This window comes from Balaenoptera acutorostrata, chromosome 17 (genome assembly GCF_949987535.1).
Source record: "Balaenoptera acutorostrata chromosome 17, mBalAcu1.1, whole genome shotgun sequence".
NCBI classification, from domain to species: Eukaryota; Metazoa; Chordata; class Mammalia; order Artiodactyla; family Balaenopteridae; genus Balaenoptera; species Balaenoptera acutorostrata.
The window spans coordinates 9,357,329-9,370,522 of record NC_080080.1 but is presented as its reverse complement, the minus strand read 5'-3'; the positions used below and the strand labels follow the sequence as shown (position 1 = coordinate 9,370,522).

Sequence of the window (13,194 nt, the reverse complement as noted above, 5' to 3'; positions counted from 1 at the left end):
CCCCCTCCCCCCGCCCCCCCCCCCAGGCCCTGAATGGCCACGGAGGCGCCTCCGGCTTCCACACCCGGGAGGAGTGGAGATGCAGGCCCACCTCTTCCTTCAGCCGGAGACACTCCCCTTTTTATGGGCTTCCTCAGGGGACCTCACTTGGGAAAAGCGCTCTGCTTCTCAGGAAAAGAGACCCACTGGCACAGTGAAGACTCGGTTCTGGGTCTGAGGCTCTATGGTTTCACAGTTCCAGCCCCAGTTCTATCACCTCCTCTACCTGTGTGGTCTTGGACCTCAGTCGCCGCCTCTGTAAAATGGGAAGTCTCGTGGTGCTACCTCATAGGATTGGTGTGAGGATGAACTCTGTTAATACACAGAAAAACTCAGAAGAGCACATGGGAAGCACTCAATAAGCATGGGTAATTTACATTGTTCCCCGTCTGCTCTTATTGGCTCTGTGACTTTTGTCAGCTGACTTAGCCTCCTGCACTTGAGTCTCCTCCTCAGTGGAATAGGAGTACTAATGTGTGCCTCAAAGTTAAGAAACGTTTTAAATCACATTAGAGATGAACAAGTGCTTGGGAAAGCATCTATAAGATGAGCTGTGGTCCTGATGCTGACTTGAATGAAAGAACAACCCCCTATGCTGGCTCACAGCACTTACACTTGGGGGTACCATCCACGCATACCACTGGTGACCGAGGAAGCCTCTCGAGCAGGCAGCCCAGCCTTCTCACCTGCTCCAGGCAGCAGTGATGGGACAAACAGCACCTAAGAGCAAGGAAAATCGCTTACTGCCCAGAGCCCCCAGCTGCCCCCAGAACTCCAGGCCTGCTTATCCCATACTCCCTATATTAATGAGAGAAGCCAGTGCCTCCTTTCCAGTGCCACTGGACTGATTTATATACATCCCAAGGGCCACCATGTATGGTTGTTCAGGTTGTGGACTGCACAAGGATGCCACATCTAAGGCAGTGTCCATCACACTGGATGTATCTTACTCTTTTTTTAAAAACTTGGTGTTTTTATTGTGACTCTGTTGACTGAAAAGGTGGGTGACTTGCATATTTATTACAATAATTTTCCAAAAGATGGAAATAAAGAGTCTCGAGGAAGGGGTACCACTTCTAGCATACCATATGGGCTAGAAATAACCCACTCCCTCCAACCTTTTACATAGTAGAACAGTTAATCTCACATCCATAAGGTACCCCTTTTGTCCATAGCCTTAAAAGAGAACAGAGTAACTATCTCGAACGTAAATAAAGAACTGCATCTAGGAAAGTGTCCAGCAAAGAGCAAGACCTCAGGAAATAGATGAGAATGAATCATGTTCTTGCTTTTTAGACCCACCCATCTGGCCTGATAAAGCCTCACAGTGTCCCCCCAGCTGATGGACATCCCGAGGGAACTTGTGATGGCTGCAACCAATAGGGGGCTACAATTGCTCCTTAAATCCTCTCTTTTCAACTCTCCCCTGTCCTTTAATCCCTCTCACTCGGTCCTGGAGACCACAGCCGGAGCTGGGATCAGGCAGATTTGCGGCTTCTTGGTAGTGCTTGTGCTTGGCCACGTATGGGCTTCACCACCCATTCCGGGTGCCAGCAGTCGGAGGAGGAACAATCCACCTCTCACATCACATTAGTCCGTGTGGGATGAGAACTGCAGCCCCCATTCTGCTGTTAGGACAGCCGAGCCACTGTCTTGTGTGGCATTCGGCTGGGGTGGGTGGCGGTGGATAGTTAATATAATAGTTAAAATCTAAAGTCAGTGAATCAGAAATCATATATGATCCAACTACCCTTGAAAACCATTCAAGTGTCCCAGAATATAAAGTATGCATGGTTTGGAAAAACACCGTTGCAGAAAATAATATCATTTTGACTAATCCTTCCTTGGTCAAGGCTATGGCTTTCCATTTTTCCATTTCTTCCTAATGGATGTCACACAAAGGAAGCCGTATCATAGCTCACTTGCCTGCCTGATCAAATCTCATATTTTTTGTGAAATAAGGTCAGTAGTCAGGAAACCTCTTCAACAGCACCCCCATATTCTTTCCATAGGGTTCAACAGAACACAGTGGCTACTGCTACCTAGATTTCTATTTTGCCTTATCTCACTGAGTGCTGTGGACTCAGGAACAATCCTTAAATGGTTCTCTGCCTTGGAGAGTAGAGGGCATGTTGTCAAGCCCCATGATGAAAACACAGTGATTCCACAGTGTGGTATATACTTTGCTAGAATAAAAACTTCTTTAGTATCACCTGGTGGGAGGTAAATTTTCTGAAGTCTGCCTGGGCAGCAGAGCCCCTGATTTCCCGGAATGCCCTGCAAAGGTTGGATGATGGGGCTGGATGTCTGTGCAGTGGAGACAGGAGAGCTACTGTGGAGGTAGGTGGCTGTGTGAGTCATACAGCCATGAAGACGCCACGTGACCTGCAGTGGACATGTTCCACGTTCCTGCCAGTACTGTATCCTTTGTGTTAACTACAATAAGACTCGTCTTTTTCACTCTCAGCTATAGTTGTTGATTCTCCCCTGGCAAGCCCAACATCGGAGGTGGGCATACACAATTTCACTCTCAGAATCTTCCTCTAACTCATCTCCAGGTTGAGTTCCCCATCGTTTCCTCTGTGTCCCCACTGCATTTGTTACAGCGGGTGGTATTTTGTTGAATTGTCCATCTCTTTCACTCAGCAAGCTCCTATGGGGCAGAGGCAGTTTGTTTTAATCTGCTTTGTTTAGGTTTAATCCTTTTTATGTCTCCAGCACCTAGCACAGTGCCCAACACAGAGCAAAACACAACATATGTAGGCTGAATGCCTATATAAATGAAGGAATAAATTAATGAACGCATGAGGTCAGTGAAAATTCTTCCAAGAACAGTAGGTAAAACATTTGACAGTTACACTTAAAAGTTGTTGAGAAGCTCATTTCAGTGTGTCATCCTGCAGAGCAAATCAACTAGGGACCCCAATTCTACCTGCTGCTCATTGCAAAATAGGCAGATTTGGGGTCTTCCGAAGTGTCTTTGCAGATTGACCCTCAGAGCAGCTGGGCAGTATTCGTGGTGGAGCTCTAGACCAAATCGAAAGATCTGGATCTGCCCGGCTCTGCCCCTTTGTGGCTGAAGGACCTCAGACAAGTCAGCCTCGGGGCCTCAACTGCTCATCAGGAAAATGGGACCATAATGACAGCAAGCCCTCCTGAGTGAAATAACGCCACTCAGCGAGCTCTCTGTGAGCCCGAAGCAATGTCCAACGTCGAAGAAGGCTATCATCTCTCGCTGCAGCATCAACACCACCCACCCGCCATCCTCGCCCGGCTGTACCTGTCCAGAGCGTCCCTTGGCTCGCCTTGTCCTTCCTGCCCACAGTAACAGCCGTAAGATTCAAATTCCTCCGGGCACCGGGATGTCAGACAAAAGAGCATCTCTCCAAGCTGTGGCATCACCCAAGCGTTGTCCCCGCTTCCCAGGCGCAGGAAGGTGAACCTGTCACAGGCTGATGAGAAACAAGGACTCTCTGTCTCTCTCTCTCTGCCCTCCTTCTCCTCTCCCCTCCTCCTCAGCCTGCAACTTGTGCTAAGCTAGGCACAAGCCCACTGTGCAGACTCCATTGTCCTCCGTTCAGAGGGGGAAGAACCACGAAGCCGGAGGCCTGCGCAGGGCTCCTCCCCAACCTCCCCCTCGAGAGCCTTGCATGCGTGGAGGGCTTGCCCAGGCGTGAGCAGAGCCCTGTGTGTCCCACTGGCTGTGGCTGCTTGCCGGTGCGGGGCCTTTGCTAAGGCAGCCGAGGGAGGACAGCCAAGGAGGAGAACCATCCAAACCCAAGTGTTTCATTCTTTCCAGCAAACCATGCTGCGGATGACGCCCAGCTCTTTCCTTCAGGGCCAGTAAGAGCGACAGGAGCCCTCGGTCAGGGGTTCCTTTCCCCGGCTCGGCCTCCAGCAGCTGATGGCTGCAGGCTCATCTGCCCGCTCTGAGAATCGAAGTGCTCAAGCGGCAGGAGGGATGGCGCCTCCTAGTGGCACCAAGTGGGACAGTCACAGTACGACGCGGTAGCCGAAGGCTTGGTTAACGACTTCACCAGAGGATCCCAAGGCCGGGAGAGGACAGACATCTCTGCCTGCTTCTGCTCACCTTTTCCAGATGTCTCCTCAGGACCACTTCTGACGGATGACACAGCCAACCCCAAAGATTTAATGCCGACAGGGACGATGGTTACACCTTTAGCTGTGGCAACAATCTCTGCAGACCCTGAAAACACATACCTTTATGGTCCATATTTGAAAAGTGGTTCAAGAAGAGGTTTGCAGATGGACATGTAGTCAGGGCCAAATGCAGACAAAGCATCGGGAGAGTGTCTTCAAACTGGGTCTGCAGGCATCAGGGCAGAGCCTCAGGGATCCATGGACACTACGTGAGAATTTCCAAATTTCCTACGATAACATTAAAACTGACAGGACCCCAAGCTAGACCACCTGGATGATATCTTGTGGGCGAGAAAAGTCATAGCCTCTCAGGCCTGTATTTGTGCTGTGTTTACCATCATGAGCCTGCCAAGTGAAGGTCCACGATGATGCTCATGGGTGAAGAGAGAAAAAGAATGGTGGAGCGATTAAGCCAACTCACAGTACCCAGTAATGCAAACTCCTCAAAGCACTGCGTCAGCTTCTCCTCATACTCAGAGTTAAGTGCAAGGTCCTCTCCGTGGCCGTCAAGGCTGCCCGTGTTGTGGCTCTGCCTGCCCCATGCAGGCTCCCTGGCCCTGTCTGGATCTCCCTTTGCTCTCAGACCTCAGTCCCACCAGCTCCATTGCCTGGAGGCAGGGAGATCTCCAGCCCACAGGCCAGATCTCCAGCCCCGTGTGGTCCAGACCAAGGGAGCCTCAGTAAGCTCCGTGCCCACTCATCTGCTGACCCAGGCTCAGCTCCCAGCGCTCTGGGTAAGACCTGGGCCTCTGACTTGCAGTCCTTCCCCAAATCCACCATATTGGTTTGCTTCATACATCTGGGCTTCTGTCTCAGCTTGCTCAACACTGGTCCTGATGGGTTAGAAGCAACCCTTTAGCAGTCCTGTCGTAACCTCAGTCTCCTAGGTTTAGCATCCTGCCCAGCTCTCCAACCCCACAAAGGTGAATCAGAGGGAACAGTGGAAAATAATGAGCTACCTTTATTTTCTATTAAAAATGGGTACAGGTTTTTTGTTTCCTTGTTTTTAAATAATAGTAGGCGCTATTGGCCCCTGGCGTGTGCATATGAATGTAAATTGGTTCAATTTTTCTCCAGGGCAATTTGGCAACATATTGAGAGCCCTGAAATGATTATACCTTTTATCCAGCAATTCAACTTCTAGGCATTTATCAGAAGTGGATGGGCATAAAGAAAGTGCATATCTATTATTTATAATAACACACGTTGGAAATAATTGATTAAACAATTTATAGGATTCCATACAAGAAACCATTGCACAGCCTCTAAAAATCATGTTACAGAAAAATATTTCATGTCAGGGGAATATCATCTCATTGTATGAAGTGATGCAACTCAGACTGCAAAACCATGGCTGCCAAGTGATCTCAAATTCATTTTATTTATGTTCACAGATGTGCTCACTGTGGGTTGGGGCAGACTGGAAGAAAGCATCCTCAAATATTAAAACTAGCTATTTTTATAATGTGGATTTAAATAGACAACTAAGTACAGTTTTCTATATTTTTCTAAATGCATCTCTTTAGCAGGTAGGTTTCAGTATCTTCCTACTAATGAATCTATTTTCTGATTTCACTTGTCTAATTTTGGACAGGGGGATGTAAAAGTAAATTGGCTTCAATGATTTCTTTCATTCTGGGGAACACACTTGATTTCATAAATATATGGGGGACAACAATATATACAACATATACAAAGCTGAGCATGCTTACCTGGAGAAGGTGTGGTCCTTGCATCTTCTGTGTCTTCCTGGACTTGGCCTGGTTCTGTCCCCAGAAGAAGAGAGAGGGAGTAAGCATTAACTCCAGTCTGTCCCATCTTGGTCTCCAGAGGCAGCTCCCATCCCGCTGAGCCCAGGAGGCAACGTGCTCCTTGCTCTGCCCCTGGTCACCTCCCAGGAGAGCTGGTGAGAGCAGGGTTCCTGCTGAGCTAAAAAACCCCCAGACTCAGGCTTGCTGATAAACGCAGCCGCAACTTGTCATGCTGGAAGCAGGTGAGTCTGTTGAAATACTTTGAGAAAGCAGACTTCTCCAGAATTTGAATGAAAATAAATAAACAAATAAAAATCACATTTTTTGAACAGGGGAGAATAAGGCAGCAGAACTGTGTGATTCCAGTTGCTTGTGGTGTGGCTTCAGGAAGGCTGCTGAGCCCTGGTTTCTTTGTGAAATGAATTGGTTGCTGTTTAATAGTCATCAAGCTTCTAGTATGCTATAGAATGAGTGTGTATTTCCCCCCGACCCAGATTCCTATATTGAAACCTAACCCCCAACAGGATGGCATTTAGAGATGGGACTCTGAGAGGTGATTAGCTCATGAGGGCAGATCCCTTCTGATGGGATTAGTGTCCTTATAAAAGGGACCCCAGAGAGCTCCCTCATCCCTTCTCCCATATGAGGACGCAGTGAGAAGGTAGCCGTCCATCACTAAGCAGTGGACTCTTACCAGAACTTGACGATGCTGGCATCTTGATCTTGGATTTCCAGAACCATGAGAAATAAACGTCTGTTGTTATAAGCCACCCAGTCTGTGGTACTTTGTTATAGCAGCCAGAATGAACTAAGACTTACTACATGCCATAGACAGCACTAAGTGTTTCAATTACATTAACTCAATAACAACCCCGTGAGTTAGAACTATGCTCACCCTCATTCACAAATGAGAAAGGGGACACACTTGCTCAAGGTCACGGAGCCAGGAAATGGTGACATGCAAACCTGGGCCACCTGGCTAAAGTTGACCCACTTAACCACTATGCTAGGCTATTTCCCTTCTGGCTGTACCCCAGAGAGCTAGAGGTGGGAACTCCAAAATGCTTCGGAAAGGAAGGAACTGCCTTAACTTCAATGTGCCAAAGACCAAGTTTATGATGATGTTATGTGAAAATAGGCTTTGAAATTTCCTGATGTGGACACGAACGCTCAGCAAAGGGAGAAAATCTCGGCAGTTCTAAGCTGGGGCAGGTGGTTCTCGTCAAAGGCAGAATGTACAGATTCAGAACCAAAGGAATACTAAGCTGTACTACCCTGCGGAAATGACCCCGCCTCTCAGAGTTCCTCCTTTACCTGTAAAATGAGGATAACAACGGGCCTCTAGGATGAGGGAGGATTAACTCAGAGAAGGTGCATAGGGGCCTAGGAACCCGCCGACACATCGGAGGTCCTCAACAATGTCACTGCCTATTAAGCAAGGAATCCGTTTGTTTACTTAGTCACTCTTAGTATTTAGTAAACCGTTATTATCTGTTGTTTATACTTATTAATAAAGGAGCCATGGTTGTTAATGACCACAAGCAAAGTAAATATGTTAATTCTTCTGATGACATCTCCGTCTAGGTATTTTTAAGTAGGAGGTTGTTCTCTGGGAATCACTATTGTATAACAGAAAGCCTGAATGAAGTCTGGGGTTAGAAATCAGTCTACAAGTCACTGCTGAATGACAGAGCTTTTAACCTCCCAGAGCCCCAGTTTCCGATATAATCTGCAAAATGGGTATAATAATATTTCCTCCAGGCCATGTCAAAAACTGGTCACCAGAACTGAACACAAATATTTAGGTGGCATTTCTCCACTGGGTTTCTTGCTGTCCTCCTATGTAGTCCCCTCTGCTTACTTGTCCTGGAGAGAATGGTCAGTCGGGCAGCTCTGGTCTCAGCCGCCACTGTGAAAAGAAACCACCACATCTCAATTACCAACCCAGCTCAGCACCTTAGCTGGGCAGAGGAGAGAAGGCCCATGGCAATCTGATCAGACTATGTCTGGATGTTGTTGCTCCATTACTTCCCAAGTCAGTGGACAAGAGGCCAGATAAGGGCCAGTCCTGTGTTTAGGCAGAGAGACCGGCAAATGACCTCTTTGGGAGAAAGGGCCATAATTTCCCCTGGTTGGAATGGCTTTGTTGGGGAAGGCAGCTGAAGAGGGAGTTTAGGTCTATAAGTAAGGATGGAGACAGTGGCGGCCTCAAATCTCAGATCTACCACCCAGCTCTGGGCTTGGACAACTTCCCTCTCCATCTCAATTTACCATCTCAATATGGAGGTTACAGCAATTATTTCATAGGGTTGTATGAGCATTAAATGAGATTATGTATTTTAGGCAAGTCGTCCAGTATCCTGCATGTGATTTGACATTGTGTGTGGTTTTTTATAGTCACACTAGAATTTTTGGAAGAAGATGCTGGCCCAGAATCTTCCCATGCTCTGTCTCATTCTCCAATCACCACAATGGACCAGGATAATCATCCCTTTCCAGGGACTGGTAAACTATGGCCTGGCCCTCAACCCATTTTTGTAAATAAAGTTTTATTGGCACTACAGCCACACCCATCCAGTTACAGATTGTCTATGGCTGCTTTTCTGCTGCAATGGCAGAGTTGGGTAGTTGCGACAGCGATCCTCTGGTCCACAAAGTCTAAAATATTTACTATCTGTCCCTTAACATAAAAAAATGCTGATACCTGCTTTATGCAAAGGGGAAATTAAAGCTTAAACCACGCTTCCCAAGTCACACAGATGAAAAATAGGAGAGCAGGGAATCCATCCCAAATCTGCCTGACTCCAAAACATAATTTCATCCCATAATGGCGAGAACAACTACAAACCCCAGATCTTTTTCCTCACAAACTGTCCCACCTGCACCTGCACGATTGATTTTTGAGCCCGCATTCAGGCTGCCCCCTCCTCTGAGGGCATCTGTGGCCACTGCCTAGGTCATGGATGTGAGGGGGAGAGTGCGAGTGCGCTGGGGAGCGAAGATGAGGGTGTATCCCCTCACCTCCTCCCGTTAGGCTCTAGACTCCTTGAGGAACCTTATTTACTGTGAGTCTTTTCCAGGGTTGTGCCACAAAGGGGTGATGGTTCAGGCTGAAGAAAGTGGCAAATGTACGAATCTGGGGTTATTTTGTGCTTGTCTGGCAGGGCGGTGAAGCCCGTAGCTTATCCTCAATTTAGAAGGGACGTGGCCACTGCCAGGCATGCTGGGAATGGCTGCCGGTTGGAAGCAGGGCGTACGGTGGAGCTTTGGTTTGGCGTCGGTGCCATTTCCTCTTTTCCCTGGACCTGGTCTCCAAGGCACGGGCTGGCCGGAAGCCGTTGGGGATGACATGCCCTTGGACATGGAGGATGGCTGGGGGGTGAACGCATGAGCCTCTGCTTTTACCCTGGCAGAAGCAGCAGCAGCAACAGCAGAGGAGAGCAGTACACGGACTTGTAGGGCGGTGGGTGTGCAGCGTGATCTCCCTGAGGTGAAGAGTTGCCAGATTTAGCAAATAAAAATCCAGGATGCCCAGTTCAATTGGGATTTCGCATGAAGAAAAGATACATTTTTAGTAGAAGTAAGTCCCATGCAAATCCTGGGACATACTTATATTAACAAAGTATGTGTTGGTGATCTGAAGTTCAATGTCAGACGGTTGAGGGCGGGGTCTGTGTTTTATCTGGCAATTCTCCTAAGGTGGAACTAGGAGTGTGGGAGAAAGCTGAGCAAGTAGAGAAGAGATTTGGCAGTCAAAAGGAAGTAGGGGCTTCCCTGGTGGCGCAGTGGTTGAGAGTCTGCCTGCTGATGCAGGGGACACGGGTTCAAGCCCTGGTCTGGGAAGATCCCACGTGCCACAGAGCGGCTGGGCCCGTGAGCCACAACTACTGAGCCTGCGCATCTGGAGCCTGTGCCCCGCAAAGAGAGGGGCCGCGATAGTGAGAGGCCCGCGCACCACGATGAAGAGTGGCCCCCGCTTGCCACAACTGGAGAAAGCCCTCGCACAGAAACGAAGACCCAACACAGCCATAAATAAACAAATAAATAAATAAATAAATAAAATTAAAAAAAAAAAAAAGGAAGTAGGAGGGGTTCTAGAATGTTCCTGAGGCAGTTCCATTGTAAGCCCAGGCAGGGAGCATTTTAAGGGAGATAATCCCAGCAAGCAGGCAGCTGGCACAATCAAAACACGGCAGAAAGAGACTCACAGACCTTGAAAACGAACTTATGGTTACCAAAGGGGAAACGTGGAGGGGGATAAATTAGGAGCTTGGGATTAACAAATACACACTGCTATATATAAAATAGATAAACAACAAGGACCTACTGTAGAGCACAGGGACCTCTACTCAATATTCTGTAATAACCTACATGGCGAAAGAATCTGAAAAAGAAGGGATATATGTATATGTATACATGAATCACTTTGCTGTACACCTGAAACTAACACAACTTTGTAAATCAACTATACTCCAATAAAAATAAAATTTAAAAAAAGAAAAAAAATAAAGCTACTCTACAAAAAAAAAAAAAAAAACCCCACAGATATTTGGGTTCCATACCGGTCCCCCTGTGCTCACCTTCTCCTGAGAGGGCCGTCAGGCTGGAGTCCGTGGGCTCCACAGGAACCACTGGAAAAAGAGAGCCCCCAGGAGCAACGAGTGAGGGATGCAAGTGCCAAGGGTCCCCAAGGACAGGCTGGGTGGCTGGATGAGGCAGGAGGATAAGGGGCTGTAAAAGATGTTCCCAGAAGGGCTGCTTGTCCCGCCTCGGGATACCTCTGACTCTCGCACACCGCCCAGGACACAGGGGTGCCCAGCAAGGCCCCCCCTCGGGCGGGACTCCAGCCAGCGCTGGGTTCTGGGGGAGAAGGCGACACCATTGGACACAGGCTGTGGACGAAAGGGCTGCAAACTCCGAAGGTTTGTGCCTATGGAGTGTGGTCCCAATTTGAGAAAACCTCTGTTCAAGGGGAAGGCAGATGGCAGAGAGAAAAGGGCGCTGACTCAGAAAGTCCAGAGGTACATCCCGCGCGCACGCACGCAGCCATACACACGCGTCAGCCTATACATGCCCATACACAAACCCACGCGTGCACACACCCGTGCACACTCATAGGCACGGGCACACCTGCATCCACGCACACACAGCCATATCGGCTTCCTCTTTAACAAACACTGCAGTGCTAATTCTGAGAAAGAGCCCGGCCCCGGGAAAGGAGGGATGGTTGGCCGAGGTGCACCTCGAACTTCCCATTCCTGGGTACCCACAGTATTGGGACTGAAAGATCGTGGGAACTTTGGCAGACAAGGAATGATGGGCATAAACTTAACTCTCACTTTTTTCATAAGATGCATGTTTTAGAGTCAGAATCATCCCTTGCTTAGCTCAGTAGATAGTTATAAGGAGGCTACCCTGTCCTGAAAAGTGACACACGAGAAAACAGCTTCCCCTTCAAGGGGCCTCACCTGAATCCAGGCAGCTCCTTGGGCTGCAGGCTCTGGGGGGCAGAGGAGGGGGACAGCTGGTCTGTTCCCAGGAGGCCTCAGTGGCCAGGAGCGCACCCAGCCGGGAGGGGCCTTGCCCCATCTGAGCACTGGACCCTGTCCTGCTTACAACTATAGGCCGAGAGAAGGATCCTGGGGTCTCCGTCCTAAGTGGATTAAATTCACACCTGTCTACGTAGAAAGGGCCATTTGATTTTGGGTGTGAACTGAGTTTATCAGAAGTAATGGCGTCTCCGGCTGGGGGATGTGGGCAGGTCTTCAGTGCCATGGGTCACTCCAGCTTCGGTGAGGCAGGCCGGGTGGAGGGGGTGTATCCACCCATTCCCATCAGTAGCCAGAGCCCTGTGGTCCAAACAAGAGCAGCTTCCCGAGAAGACCTTACCTCTGGGCAGAAGTGTCAGCAGCTCTTTCCTGCTGGTTGTCTCTGAAGGGAAAGCACATTAGAGAAGTGGTTTTGGAGAATGTTAGAAGGCGCTGGACTTGGCATCTGAAGAAACGCAGCAATGACTGGTCCCATACCAGCTCCCGCTGCAGATCGCCAGCCCCACCGCTGATGCAGGGCCTGGATCTTCCTACCTGGAGGCTGAGCCAGACAGAAGGACGTGTCCAGAAGGTTCAGGGAAGAGTTGATACTGGACTGAGCCAAGCACTCTATGGCAGCCTTGTCACAGGTACACAGCAGGTGCTCACAAGCGTCCCCGGACTCTGTCCACAGAGCAAGGGCAGAGCAGACCGGAAGAGCTCACTGGGAATCCCAAGAGGTGAGGCAAACTCTAAAACTGACTCCCGCTCTGCCCCCAAAGCCCTGATTCTCTCGCGGTTTTCTTCGTCTCACCCACGCCAATTTCATCTCATCCACGCCAGCTCCATCCCTTCAGCCGTGTGGGCCCAGCCCGGGAGCTATAGGCACTCCTTTCGGCTCCCCCCCCACCCCGCACTTGCACCGGATCCACCAGGCCATCCTACCGGCTACTTTCAACCTATTTGAGCCTGACATGCGTCCCCATCTCCACTCCACCCCCATCACCCCCTGCCTGGGTGATGTGAGTGGCCTCACCGGCCCCCCGCCTCCTCCCCGGCTGCCCAGCCTCTTCTCACTGAGGGGCCAGAACAGTCCTTTTCAAACCCAGGTCAAACTATACCTTTGTGTGTGTGTGTGTTCAGAACTTTGAGCAACTTCCACACTCAAAGTAAAAGGCACTGCCCCCTGTTCCTTCTCAGACCTCACCTTTTTCCACTCCTCCCCCGTCTCCCCACTTCTGACCCACTGTCCCCCTTGTTTCTGAAACACACCAGGCACCTGGAGCCCGGGGTCCGCCACACGCTGCTTCCAACGTCTGCTCTTCTGAGTAGCCACAGGCTGGCATCCCTTCTCCTCTCAGTCTTTGCTCAACTGTCATCTTCCCAAGGAGGCTTCTCTTGACTTTCTTATTTAAATGGGAACCCACACCCCAGCCCTCCCTATGCCTTTCCTCGATTTATTTTCTTCCGCAGATCTTAGCATTATCTAACATACCGTATGATTTGTTTCTGACGTTTTCGGTGTCTGACAACCAAGAGGAAATTCCAGAAGGTCAGGGTACCCCCAACACGTAGGCGATTGTCTTACACTTGGTGTAGGTGCTCAGCGCGCATGTGTTGAGCGAGTGAATGAATGAGTCTCGTTTCTTCGTGTTCGCTGTGTTCCTCACCTTGTAACTTACACCCTTCCTGATGCTCTGAACTCCAGCCAGCCC

General features: G+C 49.4%; 1 protein-coding gene across 1 annotated transcript in view; it reads right to left on the bottom strand.

The window, feature by feature from the left end:
- OC90 (otoconin 90) overlaps nt 1-13,194 on the bottom strand; it is a 35,735-nt gene that overhangs the window by 2,140 nt on the left and 20,401 nt on the right. Inside the window, exons 7-14 of the mRNA XM_057532422.1 lie at nt 12,035-12,163; nt 11,841-11,882; nt 10,532-10,582; nt 7,813-7,860; nt 5,913-5,966; nt 4,130-4,246; nt 3,320-3,491; nt 653-759 (exon numbers count right to left, since the gene is read on the bottom strand). Coding sequence (XP_057388405.1) covers nt 653-759; nt 3,320-3,491; nt 4,130-4,246; nt 5,913-5,966; nt 7,813-7,860; nt 10,532-10,582; nt 11,841-11,882; nt 12,035-12,163 — 720 coding nt within the window. The remainder of the gene's footprint in view (nt 1-652; nt 760-3,319; nt 3,492-4,129; nt 4,247-5,912; nt 5,967-7,812; nt 7,861-10,531; nt 10,583-11,840; nt 11,883-12,034; nt 12,164-13,194) is intronic.